General features: G+C 43.3%; 1 protein-coding gene across 2 annotated transcripts in view; it reads left to right on the forward strand.

The window, feature by feature from the left end:
* MLLT3 (MLLT3 super elongation complex subunit) overlaps positions 1-18,081 on the forward strand; it is a 367,858-nt gene that overhangs the window by 252,878 nt on the left and 96,899 nt on the right. For both annotated transcript variants that reach the window (XM_069766027.1, XM_069766035.1), the window contains exon 7: positions 2,949-3,024. In XM_069766027.1, the coding sequence (XP_069622128.1) occupies positions 2,949-3,024 (76 nt within the window). The remainder of the gene's footprint in view (positions 1-2,948; positions 3,025-18,081) is intronic.

Raw genomic sequence — 18,081 nt, forward strand, 5'->3', positions numbered from 1 at the left:
TTGCACACTTTGGATAAAGGAACATCAACATCTCCAGGAGACGGACTTGTAATCTTGAGATTGTTTATATTGTTCAACAATTATGGTTCTTAAGTCCTCATATAGTTCTCTTCTCTTTCTGTTCTCCATGCTTAGTGTGGCACACACGTTATCCCCTTTTTATCTGGTTTCAGGTGGGATTTTCATATTGCCCATGCCTTTTACTTGCCACAGGTGAGTTTCTATGAGCCTCACCTTTTGCAAAGGTCCCAACAATTTTGTTCCACCCATTTTGGGGTTTTTGTGGGAAATTATGTCCAATTTTCCTTTTTTTCCACTTATTTTGTGTTGTTCCAATAAACACAAAGGAAATAAACATGTGCATAGCAAAATGTATAATTGTAGTAATTTTCTGTGAGTAATGCTTTAATTTTCTGAAACAATTTCAAGGGTGCCAACACTATTAGTCACGACTGTATCTTATCAGAAAAATCTGCTTCTTTCACCTCCTCGACTGATCATTCATTTGAAAAATGAGTAGAATGTCTAGGCTTGACCCTAGCTCTGGCTATCCCCCCACCCACCATAGAATTTTAAAAGCACCAACTGTCATTTTCTATCCAGCAATGGGAAAATCATTGAATACAGATTTTACAGTTATTATCCTTGAATTGAGAATCGGAAGAGGAGAAAGAAGCAGATTTCTCTGATAAGATATATTATAAAGCTGCTTATTTTTATTTGTATTGTTGATTTATGAAATAAAAACGAAATGATGGTTACTCTCTAATGTTCATCATTCATGTAATAGCTGCAATATATTAGCTGTATTCAGCGGCTACATGGTATCTATGCCAGTATCATCGCTGAGTCAGTGAATGCAATGTCATCACTTTTGGACTTGCAGGGACCATCCGAGCAGCAGCATCGGAGCATTTAACAAGTTATGGTTCTTGTTTTAGACTTTTTTTTATTTTTTTTAAAGAAGAAATGGACAACCCCTTTACGAGATAATTAAAGAAACTCCACATAATATTGCTGCTAGAAACGTGAGCACCTGATTATGCTAGCAGGCCAGCATCTTCTAATTGTGAGAAAAAGGCTGTGGAAGGCTGTAAATCTGCCGGCTCATTATGAACAGTAACAGTGGATTGATTTACAGGGTGCAGCAACTGTTGGGCTTATTTGGTGTATGTGCAGAAAGATGCAGCTAAGCTCTAGGGCTTTTCACTGCTTCCTCGCTACTTGCAGTCTCCAGGCTCCGCTGGATTTACTGACAATGTAATCCTAATGAAAATATTCCTGAGACGAGCTGACAGGGCGCGCTGTAAGCTCCTCGCCTGCCTGACACTTCTTAAGTATTACCCCCATCACAATGCTGAATGCATATTCACGATCATTTGTGTAATAAAGGTCCAATCTGTCCAGTACCCTTATGATTATTATTATTTATATAGCACCATTGATTCCATGGTGCTGTACCTCATGTACAAGAGAAGGGGTTACATACAAATTACAGTAAACTAACAATGACAGACTGATAGAGGGGCGAGGACCCTGCCCTTGCAGGCTAACATTCTACAGCAGGGTTCCCCAACCTGTAGCTCGGGAGCCACATGTGGCTCGCAGCCCCATGAATTGTGGCTCGCGACTGTCTGCCAGCTTGATGCATTAGGTCTAGGTCTAGCAAACAGATATCAAGACCACATCTCAAAATGGTGAATTTTTGTGAGTAGCCCTGCACAGAATTGCTGATCTGGATGCACATTTACTGGTCTTAGGGGTTTCGAGATGTTTTAGGTATGGTATGCTGGAGGTTTGTACTACCTGTTAGAGGAGGTGCTCAAAGCTGGATGTGACGGTGTGTTGAGAGAATACTGAATGGGGGTATTGTGGGAACCCCTGGATCTCAGGATCTCAGCTCTGGAGTGATTTCTGTGGAAAAGCATTGGTTATCATTATACCTGTAATGGGAGCTTTGGTTGCCACTATGAAGAGGGTGGGAGCTGGATGTGGCTCGCGACTCTCTCTCAGTGCTGGATGTGGCTCGCAGCCCTCTTTCTAAGCTTAATGTGGCTCTCAAGATCAGAAAGGTTGGGGACCACTGTTCTACAGGATGGTGGGGAAGGAGACAGTAGGTCGGGGGTTGCAGTAGCTCCAATGGTGTTGAGGTGGTCATTACAGGCTGTAAGTTTTTTTTTTTTTGTAGAGATGAGTTTTCAGGATCCGTCCGAATGATCCAAATGTGGTGGATAACCGGATGTGTTGGGGCACAGAATTCTAGAGGATGGTGGATATTCGGGAGAAGTCTTGGAGGCGATTGGGTGAGGAGCGAATAAGCGTGGAGGAGAGAAGGAGATCTTGGGAGGACCAGAGATTACATGAGGGAAGATATTGAGAGATTAGTTTGGAAATATATGGAGGAGAAAGGTTATGGATGGCTTTGTAGGTCAGTGTTAGTAGTTTAAACTGGATACGCTTGGAAATTGGGAGCCAGTGAAGGGATTTGCAAAGAGGGGAAGCAGGAGTGTAGCGAGGAGAGAGATTAGTGGGCAGCAGAATTAAGGACAGACTGGCGTGGTGTGAGTGTGTGTTAGAAGGTAGGCCACAGAGGAGGATGTTGCAGTAGTCGAGGCGGGAAATGATTAGGGCGTGTACAAGAATTTTGGTAGAGTGAGGGTTGAGGAAAGAATGGATTCTGGAAATATTTTTGGGTTGGAGGCGACGGGAGGTGGCGAGAGCTTGGATGTGCGTTTTGAACAGGGCAGGACAGGTCAGAATCCATGGTTATTCCGAGGCAGCGGATTTTCGGGATAGGGGAAAGTGTGACTTCATTTATTGTACCCAGTGTATGTATGTATGTGTACGTGTGTGTGTATGTATATATATATATATATATATATTGTCCCGAAAGTGTCTCTTTTAAATGTAACATGCAATTGATCTGATTTTTATTTTACTCTTTACAGTCTGGACAGCCAAGCCCAGCGAGTTCCACGTCCAGTTCCAGTTCTAGCTTGGTGCCACCCCATAACCACAGACAAGGTATTAAACTAATAATGAGTTGTAATTACTGCCCATCCCATTCTTTATTTGTATACTTGAATATTGTCAGTTTTTATCATTTCACTGGTAGTGTGCAGTGGTATTATTAGCAGGCAGTCTATTCTGCCTTGTCCCCGCTACTGTTCCTTTTTCTCTCTCGTTCCTCCAGTAACATTTACCGTACATTATGTATGTGCGAATGATATGAGCAGCTGCTTATGAGAGCTTTGTTCTTAATCACCAATTCCCCTTTATTATCCGGGTGTGTAATACAATCCTCTTGGGACCTAACAGGGCAATTATAAATCCCTAGGAGGAATGTAACTCTTTTTTTCATTGCCTACAATGTGATAACATTTTCTATATATTGGATGCTCTGCATGGATGTTTTTTTATATTCTGGTCACTTTGTTACATAATTCTAACCTTTAGAACTTGAAATACGTATTTGTTGAGAAATAGATACAGGGCTGTATATAGAAATAGTGGTACCCCATAGCACTAGTCCTCCCCCCACCAAACAAAAATAATAATATTCAACAGGGTCACAGAAGAGCATATGTCTCAACTTTGCAGCCCTTTAAAAATAATTTTCCCCTTATTGAAGCCCCTGTTATCACGTACTAAGATACCCCTTAAATGGTCTTCATAAAGTTTGATGTCAACAAATGTGCCCCCCAAACACAGTAGGGTTGCCCCCACAGTCACCCCAACAGAGCATGATGGCCTCCTTAGTCCCACACACATAGTATGATGGCCCCCACAACCCTCCATATAGTATAGTGGCCTACTAAAGTCTATGGGGATCTGTATAAAACAGATGAAACATGGAAAACATACTTTGTACTCCAGTGTTCTGAGTTTCACCTTTTTTTATACTGAATGTAAAGAGCTGTAGAATATGTTGGCGCTATAGAAATGAAATAATTATTATAATCCTTTGAGTCAATTGCTAAAAAGATATGCTACCTGCTTTTAGTGAAAAAATACAGAAGAGAAATAAAACATGCCACTAGGATGTTACCTGACAAAATAATTTAGTTAATTTCTATCCTGTAGTATAACTCACATGGATATGTGTCTGTAGCCTTACATAGCCATTTAAAGATTAGGAGATCACAAGTGGTCCTGTCATGGTCAGACTGTGGGCACACCTGGCTTCAAATGTTCTGTTCCTTCTGTTCCTCTGCAGATGCGCCACCATGTTATTGAAAATTGTTCTTAGTAAATATTCCAGCTAATTTATCAAAGTGGTGCATGTGATATAAATATTTGGTTCAATGTACTAAGTAAGATAAGTGGTAAGGTTTCTCCTTGGCAAGGTTAGTTTCCTTGGTTTCTCAAGGCCTTGACAAGCCAGAGCTGGTATGTCACTCTCCACAAGCAGAAACCTTACCCCTTAGACCGCAGTCCAGAGCCTCTCACCTAGCCAAATCAGTTCTCATGCTTCGCACTGACGAGGGCCATCAGCCCGAACCACCGTGTCTGCGAATTGAGATACTGATTTGGTTTTTATCCTAAGTCATATTGCACAACTCGTTAAAGGGTTGATTGTGACTTGTAGGATCGCTACTTCCAACAGGTGGCGCTATAGAGTTTAAGTCCTCTTTTTCTCTGAAGAGGCAATTTGCATACTAAGTAAGATAGAGATGTTAGCTGCACAGGTGTAATCACTCTATGCTTATAGACTGCTTGGCATGACGTTCTTCCGAAGCTGCCTTAGGCCAAGCAGTCTGTAAGCATAACTACTCATGGTCATTACATGAGGCACATGCCGGAATATGCTGCATATTTTTTAAAAATTGGGGAGACATTTTTTTCTAATATTTATGCAGCAATCTTCAATGTTCTCTCCTGACTTAGCGGTAATTATTATAACGGATATGCAGGTTTGTGTAACGTGGTACTAAAAATACATTTACACACTGCAATGCACAACGTCAAACGACCACCAACATGTTAGTCAGCAGTTGTTAATCTGTTTACACGGGCTGACCGTGATTCAGATGCAAACAATAAGCTGCCATTGTTCTTGACAGCGCAAGTTCTGTTTACACGGGACGATGCGCTGCCAAAAACTACTATCTTTCGTGCAAACCAAAAGATAATTTCTCAAACTTAAGTACATTTGGCTTCTTTATTGGGTGGTCAGCTGCTTCTTTAGACTGCACGATTGTTGTGAACGGGCATTCTTCATAAGAACTAACATTTGTATTCATTCCCAAAGGCAGGAGCTGCCCGGATGCTTTCCCCAGCCTAACTTTTAAGGCCTACATACACATTAGAATAATGTGAATTGATCTCAACGAACTTGGCTAACAGTCTATTGGGCATGGCTCTTCTCTATTCTTCCTAAGGAGATAAAGACCTGCCATGTCCTATTTTGGACTACCTCTTGAAGCTCATCAAGAGAATGCCAAGAGTGTGCAAAGCAGTCATCAAAGCAAAAGGTGGCTACTTTGAAGAGCCTAGAATATAAGACATAATTTCAGCTGTTTCACACTTTTTTGTTAAGTATATAATTCCACATGTGTTAATTCATAGTTTTGATGCCTTCATTGTGAATGTACAATTTTCAAAGTCATGAAAATACAGAAAAATCTTTAAATGAGAAGGCGTGTCCAATCTACTATATAATTGTCTAAGGGGTACTTCCGTCTGTCTGTCTGTAACGGCCTCGACCAATCAGAGACGGGCACAGCATGGCGACGATGATGTCATAAAGGTTGCCTCGACCAATCAGCGACGGGCACAGTCTGCCGCGAATTCGCCTCGACCAATCAGCGACAGGCACAGTATCGACGTAGATGTCATAATGGTTGCCATGGCGACGATGATGTCCTAAAGGTTGCCTCGACCAATCAGCGACGGGCATAGTCTGCCGCGAATTCTGGAATTATCATTGTCCATATACTACGGGGGCATGCATATTCTAGAATACCCGATGCGTTAGAATCTGGCCACAATCTAGTGATTATATACTCACCTACGCCGCCTTTCCCGCTCCTCGCGATGCAACCGGCACGTTCCGGTCGCACGGTTGGTCTGGCAGAAGGACCTGCCATGACATCATGGTCATGTGACTGTGACGTCATCACAAGGCCTGCGCGGAAAGGACCTGCTGTGACGTCACGGTCATGTGACCGCGACACGGTCATGTGACCGCGACGTCGGCACTCCCTGGGACCGGAAGATGCCGCCTGCACCCCACACAGGCGACAGTGCTACAACGCGCCTGCGGAAGGTGAGTATATGTTTATTTTTTTTATTTTTTTAACCTGTGTCATACTTGGCTGGGCAATGTACTACATCAGGGGTGTCAAACTGCATTCCTCGAGGGCTGCAAACAGGTCATGTTTTCAGGATTTCCTTGTACTGCACAGGGGATAATTTAATCACCAACTCATTATTTGTGTAGGTGATTAAATTATCACCTGTGCAGTACAAGGAAATCCTGAAAACATGACCTGTTTGCAGCCCTCAAGGAATGCAGTTTGACACCCCTGTACTACATAGCTGGGCAATATACTGCATGGGCTGTGCAATATGCTACGTGGCTCTCTGCTGTATACTACGTCACTGGGCAATATACTACGTCACTGGGCAATATACTATGTGGCTCTGTGCTGTATACTACGTCACTGGGCAATGTACTACGTAACTGGGCAATATACTATGTGGCTCTGCTGTATACTATGTCACTGGGCAATATACAATGTAACTGGGCAATATACTACGTCACTGGGCAATATACAATGTAACTGGGCAATCTACGTGGCTGGGCAATATACTACGTGGACATAAATATTCTAGAATACCCGATGCGTTAGAATCGGGCCACAGTCTAGTGTATGTGTGTATATATATATATATATATATATATATATATATATATATATATATATATATATATATATATATATATATATATATATATATATATATATATATATATATATATATACCGTATATACTCGAGTATAAGCCGAGATTTTCAGCCCAAATTTTTGGGCTGAAAGTGCCCCCCTCGGCTTATACTCGAGTCACGGTAGCGGTGGGGTCGGCGGGTGAGGGGCTGAGGGCGCTGGGGTATACTTACCTAGTCCCAGCGATCCTCGCGCTGTCCCTGCCGTCCCACGGGCTTCCGCGCTGCAGCTTCTTCCTCTCTTCAGCGGTCACGTGGGACCGCTCATTACAGAAATGAATAAGCGGCTCCACCTCCCATAGGGGCGGAGCCGCTTATTCATTTCTCTAATCAGCGGTGCCGGTGACCGCTGATAGAGAAAGAAGCTGCAGCGCCGAAGACAGGAGGGGACTGCGCGAGGATCGCCAGGACTAGGTGAGTATGTTATATTCACCTGTCCACGTTCCAGCCGCCGGGCGCCGATCCATCTTCCCGGCCGGCGCCTCCATCTTCCCGGCGTCTGCGCTCTCTGACTGTTCAGGCAGAGGGCGCGATGACGCATATAGTGTGCGCGGCGCCCTCTGCCTGATCAGTCAGAGCAGAGACGCCGGGAAGATGGAGGCGCCGGAACGAGACGCCGGGAGCTGCAATCAAGGGAGGTGAGTATGTGTTTTTTTTTCTTTATTGCGGCAGCGGCGGCACAAATTTATGTGGAACATCTATGGGGCACAGTGAACGGTGCAGAGCACCGTATATGGCACAGCACAGCTATGTATGGGGCACAGTGAACGGTGCAGAGCACCGTATATGGCACAGCACAGCTATGGGGCACAGTGAACGGTGCAGAGCACCGTATATGGCACAGCACATCTATGGGGCACAGTGAACGGTGCAGAGCACCGTATATGGCACAGCACAGCTATGGGGCACAGTGAACGGTGCAGAGCACCGTATATGGCACAGCACAGCTATGGGGCACAGTGAACGGTGCAGAGCACCGTATATGGCACAGCACAGCTATGGGGCACAGTGAACGGTGCAGAGCACCGTATATGGCACAGCACAGCTATGGGGCACAGTGAACGGTGCAGAGCACCGTATATGGCACAGCACATCTATGGGGCACAGTGAACGGTGCAGAGCACCGTATATGGCACAGCACAGCTATGGGGCACAGTGAACGGTGCAGAGCACCGTATATGGCACAGCACAGCTATGGGGCACAGTGAACGGTGCAGAGCACCGTATATGGCACAGCACAGCTATGGGGCACAGTGAACGGTGCAGAGCACCGTATATGGCACAGCACAGCTATGGGGCACAGTGAACGGTGCAGAGCACCGTATATGGCACAGCACAGCTATGGGGCACAGTGAACGGTGCAGAGCACCGTATATGGCACAGCACAGCTATGGGGCACAGTGAACGGTGCAGAGCACCGTATATGGCACAGCACAGCTATGGGGCACAGTGAACGGTGCAGAGCACCGTATATGGCACAGCACAGCTATGGGGCACAGTGAACGGTGCAGAGCACCGTATATGGCACAGCACAGCTATGGGGCACAGTGAACGGTGCAGAGCACCGTATATGGCACAGCACAGCTATGGGGCACAGTGAACGGTGCAGAGCACCGTATATGGCACAGCACAGCTATGGGGCACAGTGAACGGTGCAGAGCACCGTATATGGCACAGCACAGCTATGGGGCACAGTGAACGGTGCAGAGCACCGTATATGGCACAGCACATCTATGGGGCACAGTGAACGGTGCAGAGCACCGTATATGGCACAGCACAGCTATGGGGCACAGTGAACGGTGCAGAGCACCGTATATGGCACAGCTATGGGGCACAGTGAACGGTGCAGAGCACCGTATATGGCACAGCTATGGGGCACAGTGAACGGTGCAGAGCACCGTATATGGCACAGCACAGCTATGGGGCACAGTGAACGGTGCAGAGCACCGTATATGGCACAGCAATGGGGCACAGTGAACGGTGCAGAGCACCGTATATGGCACAGCAATGGGGCACAGTGAACGGTGCAGAGCACCGTATATGGCACATCTATGGGGCACAATGAACGGTGCAGAGCACTATATGGGGCACACCTATGGGGAAATATGAACGGTGCAGAACACTATATGGCACAGCTATGGGGAAATAATGATCTATTTTTATTTTTGAAATTCACCGGTAAATGCTGCATTTCCACCCTAGGCTTATACTCGAGTCAATAAGTTTTCCCAGTTTTTTGTGGCAAAATTAGGGGGGTCAGCTTATACTCGGGTCGGCTTATACTCGAGTATATACGGTATATATATATATATATATATATATATATATATATATATATATATATATATATATATATATATATATATATATATATATATATATATATATATATATATATATATATATATATATATGAAAAAAAGGAAAACAGCACACAAAAAAAATAATACAAAAAAGTGGGCTTTAATGCCTGGACGGCGTGGCAACGTTTCGGATTTCCAATCCTTTTTCAAGCAGTGAGTATACAAATGAAGTGGGTATATATAGCTAATACATATGTTTCTTATTAACCATCAATAAAACAATATTCATTTTTCTAACATTAGTGCTAACATACTCTGTATCCTAATAAAGTGCATCAGTGTCCATGTGCATATTTATACAATTACACCGTAAAACAATATCCAGCATACACAGTAGGCTGCAAATATCACACAAATATGGTAATGAGCAATTAGAACTAAACAGATGTCCCAATCTAGTATGTAATTAAACAAAAAATACACTTACAGGCATACCGCCGTTTGTGTGTAAATCTCGGCGTCTTCCTGGAGTCACTGCGCATGTCTATAGCTTCTGACCTAAGACGCATAGCATTGTGGTCAGCGCCTGCGCATTCAGGCTCCGAATACAGCAACGCCATATTGGAAAAGGGAATGACCTTAATTCCTAATGGAAATGTCAAAAAAACTCTGCAAATTTATAGCGAAACTTGATGTTTAATTCAGCGCTAGTCACATAAGTATCTTTTAAGTGTCATATTACCAAAAGACCTTAATATTCATTCAATGGGCTAATTTAAGCGCTAACAGAAATAGGACGCACTTATATATGTCAAAATGCTACATTATATCATATTAGTATAATGGTCCGGACACTAGCCCATACGGGTCTAGCAAACACAACCCAACTACGTGGGTATTACGAAACAGGGCTGGAGTACCCAAGAAATAAGAACTCCCCAAAATTTCTGTGTGCCCTTAATAAATGAGACCATATTAAACTTCCATAATGATACTGTAGAGCAAATAATATATAAAGACAAATGAGTGCCATCCAAATATTTATTTCAGCAGAGTATTTATTTCCAAAAACATATTGAAGAAGGAGGACACCATTCTCCATACAAGGAATATCTTTCTCTTTATAGATTGGGACATCTGAAAAAAATGTACGGTATATACAAAAAATTAAAAACATATTCCCACATATATATGAAAAGAGGAAAGATACCAAATTCTATAAAACTTGATTAGTTTTAAAATCTACATTTAATCCATGTGGTTTTAATGTATTCAATTTCACTATCCACTCTAATTCCCTTCTTTTGAGCAGTCGCACACGATCTCCCCCTCTTCTCTGGGGAGGGACCATGTCAATGATACGGAATCGTAATTGTTTTTCTGTGTGCGATTTCTCTACAAAGTGCTTGGAGACAGGCAGATCCATACGTCCCTTCCTTATGGTATGTCGGTGTTGGTTAATTCGAGTTTTGAAATCACAAGTCGTAAAATTTAAGATACAACATTTTTTGACTTTTAATTCTGAATTTGTTGTGTATTTGTTACAGTGCCCTTGTTCCTTGTGGTATGTCGGTGAAACGACTTGTGATTTCAAAACTCGAATTAACCAACACCGACATACCATAAGGAAGGGACGTATGGATCTGCCTGTCTCCAAGCACTTTGTAGAGAAATCGCACACAGAAAAACAATTACGATTCCGTATCATTGACATGGTCCCTCCCCAGAGAAGAGGGGGAGATCGTGTGCGACTGCTCAAAAGAAGGGAATTAGAGTGGATAGTGAAATTGAATACATTAAAACCACATGGATTAAATGTAGATTTTAAAACTAATCAAGTTTTATAGAATTTGGTATCTTTCCTCTTTTCATATATATGTGGGAATATGTTTTTAATTTTTTGTATATACCGTACATTTTTTTCAGATGTCCCAATCTATAAAGAGAAAGATATTCCTTGTATGGAGAATGGTGTCCTCCTTCTTCAATATGTTTTTGGAAATAAATACTCTGCTGAAATAAATATTTGGATGGCACTCATTTGTCTTTATATATTATTTGCTCTACAGTATCATTATGGAAGTTTAATATGGTCTCATTTATTAAGGGCACACAGAAATTTTGGGGAGTTCTTATTTCTTGGGTACTCCAGCCCTGTTTCGTAATACCCACGTAGTTGGGTTGTGTTTGCTAGACCCGTATGGGCTAGTGTCCGGACCATTATACTAATATGATATAATGTAGCATTTTGACATATATAAGTGCGTCCTATTTCTGTTAGCGCTTAAATTAGCCCATTGAATGAATATTAAGGTCTTTTGGTAATATGACACTTAAAAGATACTTATGTGACTAGCGCTGAATTAAACATCAAGTTTCGCTATAAATTTGCAGAGTTTTTTTGACATTTCCATTAGGAATTAAGGTCATTCCCTTTTCCAATATGGCGTTGCTGTATTCGGAGCCTGAATGCGCAGGCGCTGACCACAATGCTATGCGTCTTAGGTCAGAAGCTATAGACATGCGCAGTGACTCCAGGAAGACGCCGAGATTTACACACAAACGGCGGTATGCCTGTAAGTGTATTTTTTGTTTAATTACATACTAGATTGGGACATCTGTTTAGTTCTAATTGCTCATTACCATATTTGTGTGATATTTGCAGCCTACTGTGTATGCTGGATATTGTTTTACGGTGTAATTGTATAAATATGCACATGGACACTGATGCACTTTATTAGGATACAGAGTATGTTAGCACTAATGTTAGAAAAATGAATATTGTTTTATTGATGGTTAATAAGAAACATATGTATTAGCTATATATACCCACTTCATTTGTATACTCACTGCTTGAAAAAGGATTGGAAATCCGAAACGTTGCCACGCCGTCCAGGCATTAAAGCCCACTTTTTTGTATTATTTTTTTTGTGTGCTGTTTTCCTTTTTTTCTCGTATGTTTGGAACCATTTGGACTTTGGTTTGGAAAGCTTTGCACCACAAGTTTGGTAATATGATGCTGTTCTAATTTTTTTCTATATATATATATATATATATATATATATATATATATATATATATATATATATATATATATATATATATATATATATATATATATATATATATATATATATATATATATATATATATATATACTAGATTGTGGCCCGATTCTAACGCATCGGGTATTCTAGAATATGCGTGTCCCCGTAGTATATGGACAATGATGATTCCAGAATTCGCGGCAGACTGTGCCCGTCGCTGATTGGTCGAGGCAACCATGATGACATCATCGTCGCCATGGCAACCATTATGACATCTACGTCGATACTGTGCCCATCGCTGAATCAGAAACGTGGGATTTCTACGTCCTTTATGACATCATTGTCACTGTGCCCGTCGCTGATTGGTTGAGGCCTGGCGGCCTCGACCAATCAGAGACGCGGGATGTCTACGTCCTTTATGACATCGTCGCTGTGCCCGTCGCTGATTGGTCGAGGCCTGGCGGCCTCGACCAATCAGACGCGGGATTTCCAAGACAGACAGACAGACGGAAAAACCCTTAGACAATTATATATATAGATATACTAGATTGTGGCCCGATTCTAACGCATCGGGTATTCTAGAATATGCATGTCCCCGTAATATATGGACAATGATGATTCCAGAATTCGCGGCAGACTGTGCCCGTCGCTGATTGGTCGAGGCAACCTTTATGACATCATCGTCGCCATGGCAACCATTATGACATCATCGTCGCTGTGCCAGTTGCTGATTGGTCGAGGCCTGGCGGCCTCGACCAATCAGAGACGCGGTATGTCTACGTCCTTTATGACATCATCGTCGCTGTGCCCGTTGCTGATTGGTCGAGGCCTGGCGGCCTCGACCAATCGGAGAGCCGGGATTTCCAAGACAGACAAACAGACAGACAGAAAGACAGAAAAACCCTTAGACAATTATATATATATACTAGATTGTGGCCCGATTCTAACGCATCGGGTATTCTAGAATATGCATGTCCCCGTAGTATATGGACAATGATGATTCCAGAATTCGCGGCAGACTGTGCCCGTCGCTGATTGGTCGAGGCAACCTTTATGACATCATCGTCGCCATGGCAACCATTATGTCATCTACGTCGATACTGTGCCCGTCGCTGAATCAGAAACGTGAGATGTCTACGTCCTTTATGACATCATCGTCGCTGTGCCCGTTGCTGATTGGTCGAGGCCTGGCGGCCTCGACCGATCAGAGACGCGGGATTTCTACGTCGATGCTGTGCCGGTCTCTGATTGGTCGAGGCCTGGCGGCCTCGACCAATCAGAGAGCCCGGATTTCCAGGACAGACAGACAGACAGACAGACGGAAAAACCCTTAGACAATTATATATATATATATATATAGATATGTCTGTATGTATATATGTATGTGTATGTATATATATGTATATGTATGTGTATGTATATATGTGTATGTATATATGTGTATATGTATGTGTATGTATATGTATGTGTATGTATGTATGTATATACTAGATTGTGGCCCGATTCTAACGCATCGGGTATTCTAGAATATGCATGTCCCCGTAGTATATGGACAATGATGATTCCAGAATTCGCGGCAGACTGTGCCCGTCGCTGATTGGTCGACGCAACCTTTATGACATCATCGTCGCCATGGCAACCATTATGACATCTACGTCGATACTGTGCCCGTCGCTGAATCAGAGACGCGGGATGTGTACGTCCTTTATGACATCGTCGCTGTGCCCGTCTCTAATTGGTCGAGGCCTGGCGGCCTGATTCTAATGCATCGGGTATTCTAGGATATGCATGTCCCCGTAGTATATGGACAATGATGATTCCAGAATTTGCAGCAGACTGTGCCCGTCGTTGATTGGTCGAGGCAACCTTTATGACATCATCATCGCCATGGCAACCATTATGACATCTACGTCGATACTGTGCCCGTTTCTGATTGGTCGAGGCCTGGCGGCCTCGACCAATCAGACGCGGTATGTCTACGTCTTTTATGACATCATCGTCGCTGTGTCGGTCGCTGATTGGTCGAGGCCTGGCAGCCTCGACCAATCAGAGACGTGGGATTTCCAGGACCGAAAGACAGACAGACGGAAAAACCCTTAGACAATTATATATAGTGAGCATTGGGGCTGGCATAATTAAAGGCATTGTGGCTAGTAATGTGAAGGGCCCCTGTGACTTGCATAGTCACTTTTGCTGTCACTATGATGTGCTATGTCTGTACGTAATCAACTGCACTGTATATCTGCAGTAAAAATGTTTTTTTTTTCTACTTCTTGTCTTTAGTTATTTCTGCCTCTTATACTTCGAAAAATACAGTAAATGTTTATTTTGATACCTCTTTGCCGAATTTTTACATAATGGTTTGCTGTTTAATGACCAATAATGAGGAGGTTGTGGTTTCATGTGTGAAATCCATGTGACATTTAAGATTGTGCAAGAACTTTTACCAGTCTCCTAGACTTTGCTTATACCACTCAGCATTGTGGGGCCCCCAGTCCATTGTGCCATCTGTAGAAATTTAACTACTTGTTTTCTCATTATTGTAAGATGAAAGTCCCCTCATAGGTGGAATTACCCTCCGGCAGTGTTAAAAAGGCTCCATAAGCAGCAGCAAGCTATAAATGCTTTTATCATGTAAATTCCAAGCCCCCAAAAAGCCTAGACAGAAGCAGAACACCGAAGGAAATTTTCCAAATCGATGTTGCTGAAAATGACCATCCATGCCATCTGCAAATTTAACATTTTTACTGTACTTTGGGTTTCTTTTTCGTTCAGCAGCCCATCAAAAAAGATATATATGTATATATATATGTGTATGTGTATTATATATATATATATATATTTTAATGGAAATCTTAAAAACCATATGCTTGATATAATCTTGTTAAGGAGAATCTCTCAATAAGGTCACCCACCTACCCCAAACCACGTGTATGGGCAAGGTCATTAAAAGCTAAATCCATAGTCCCTTTTATATCTTCTATCTGTTGCTGCATTGCCAATAAATCAGCATTTTTTTCATATGTAAATGAGGAGTTAAGTGCTCTATATAAATCTTTTGCTGTAATCTTGCTTATGTACTCTGACCCAATGATTAAAGTAAAAGCACACAATGTATGTCATAAATATAAAAACAATTTTTGATCTGCTGTTCATCTGTTCATTTTGCCCCTCAAAAATCAGTATAAGGCTTGGTAGACATTTATCCTGTGCTCTAAACTGAGCACTTAACGTGGGGTTTCCATCAAAATCCCCCTAAAAACCTTATCCAGACCAAAACCCCAACAGAACCATTTACTATAATGACAGACACTTTGGACGTTGTCTGGCCTCTTTTCCAGCAGTATCTTTTTAAACTATTTTTCTACTATTTTTCTACTTTTGCCCCTTGTGTGAATTGAAAAATCTGAGGCTAACGTAACATTTTAGTGGGAAAAAAAACATAATTTTCCAGGTCATCCACCTGACAGCACCATGGAGGTTGTCCTTCTTATCCACAGTGGGAGAGGAAACCACAAGAGTATAAAAGGACCCTCCCCCTACCTACCGTCAGTGTTTTTCCTGTCCCACTGTGGATAGGAACTACGAGAGAACACCGACAGGCTCCGTTCGGAGGGTGTGGATCGTGGGGTTTAGGCCCTTATTACCCTTCCCACTTCAAGACCTCCGTGTGCTGAAACCCGACACAGGGTCCCTCAGCTTACCCAGTGCAGCGCTGCTCCTGGGATGACCGGTCGCTTCCTCCTGAGGGGGCTCTCGACCGTGCATGCCGCCCGAGTTCCTCTCTGGTCCGGAATCTCCTCTGTGAGCGGGCATCTCATTACGCGGTCCCTGAGTGCACCAGCGGCCATTACCGGCATGCCGCATGCTGCAGCCCAGGGTAGTCACTTCCGGGTTGCGGTGGGCGGGGCGGCATCTCCTTTGCAGAGAATCATTTCCGGGGCATGTCGGTGAGCGCAGCGCTCCAACGCACGGATCAGCGACAAGGATATAAGGTAAAGGGGGGTAGGGACATCTCCACTGACCAGGGCATAGTCGGCATGGAGGATAATGCCAGGTTGGAGACAGAGAGCCAGGCACATGCGAGTTCCCTAAAGGGGGTGGCCACTAAATCCCTACCATCCATCCACAGTCTGCATCCTTTTAAAACGGGGCTGCTTCTGTTTTATAGGGAGCCCCTACCTCCGTGGATAAGAAAGAGGTTAAGAAATCGGGGAAATATAAAAAGTGTCCCATATGCTCCATAAAATTGAAGGACTCGTGGCAGAAACCCCTTTATGAATCATGCACGAACCGCATTGTGGGTGAAGAACAAGCCTCTCTCATGTCTAACATGAGGGCTATTATCAGAGAGGAGGTACAGGCGTCAGTCTCTGGCTTAATGGCTCCTCAACCCACACAGCCTGATAACAGGAAAAGGATGAGGGATTCGGACTCTACATTTGGCTAGAACCAAAGGTAAAGAGTCCACATTTCAGGTTCAACATCAGCATACCACAGAAAATGACGCCACCAGTGTAGGGGGGCGCCTAACCAGGTTTCTGGGGGGTTGGCAAAAGATCACTACAAGTCCGTGGGTCTTACAACTGATTGCTCAGGGTTACAAAATAGAATTCTCTTTGCCTCCCCCACAAAAATTCCTAATCTCCAGCTCCCACCTCGTCTCAACCTCTCCCATGTGGGTAGATATTCAGGACTTACTAAAAACAGCTGCGATAGTCCCAGTGCCTCCCCAAGAAATAGGACAAGGGTTTTATTCAAGCCTATTTTCCATAATAAAGCCCTCGGGGGAATCGAGAACAACTATAAACCTCAAACGCCTAAATTCATGGGTAGTATACAAAAGATTCAAAATGGAATCTATAAAATCTACGATTCCCTTCTTAGACAAAGGGGTGGTGATGTGCACTCTAGATTTGAAGAGTGCGTATTACCACGTCTCGATTTACCCAGGCCACCAAAAATACCTCAGGTTTGCAGTAGAAAAAGAAGGCAGGATCTTCCACTACCAGTTTTGCTGCCTACCGTTTGGCCTAGCCTCCGCTCCAAGGGTTTTTACAAAGATTATGATAGAGGTAGTGGCCTACCTAAGAAATCAAGACATCATGGTTGTACCGTATCTGGACGACTTTCTAGTTGTAGCAGACATGGTAAATCAGCTCAGAACCGACTGTCAGTCTTTAATTTCCACACTGCAGTATTTAGGGTGGATCGTAAATTGGTCAAAATCCAATCTAGTACCCAAACAGAGAATAAAATTTCTCGGAGTCATACTAGACTCAAGTGTGAGAATGTCTTTTCTGCCGGAAGAAAAACTGTGTGGCATAGTAAAAAGAATTTGTCACTTCACAAAGAGCAGAGTTTCCATCAGAGAAGCCATGAAGAACGTGGGGCTGATGATGGCCTGCATACCCTGCGTAAATTGGAGTCAATTTCACTCTCGACGACTTCAGCGAGCGATTCTCTCATCCTGGGACAGAAGACAGGGGTTGTTGGACAAAGTGATACAGCTACCAACCCAAGAGAAGAATTTGTTACGCTGGTGGACAGATCCCAAAAATCTGCAGCAGGGAGTGGCCTGGATTCGTTCTCCCGAAGTCATAATTACCACGGACACAAGTCATCAAGGCTGGGGAGGACACATTCAGGGAAGATATTACCAGGGTCAGTGGAGTCAGGAGAGCAGCAGACAGTTTTCAAATTTCAGAGAATTGCTCGCAGTCTGGAAGGGGTTTATCCTCCGCCCAGTCCTTGATAAGGAACAAACGTGAAAATACTCTCG

This window comes from Ranitomeya imitator, chromosome 1, assembly GCF_032444005.1.
Source record: "Ranitomeya imitator isolate aRanImi1 chromosome 1, aRanImi1.pri, whole genome shotgun sequence".
In the NCBI taxonomy this organism is placed as follows: Eukaryota; Metazoa; Chordata; class Amphibia; order Anura; family Dendrobatidae; genus Ranitomeya; species Ranitomeya imitator.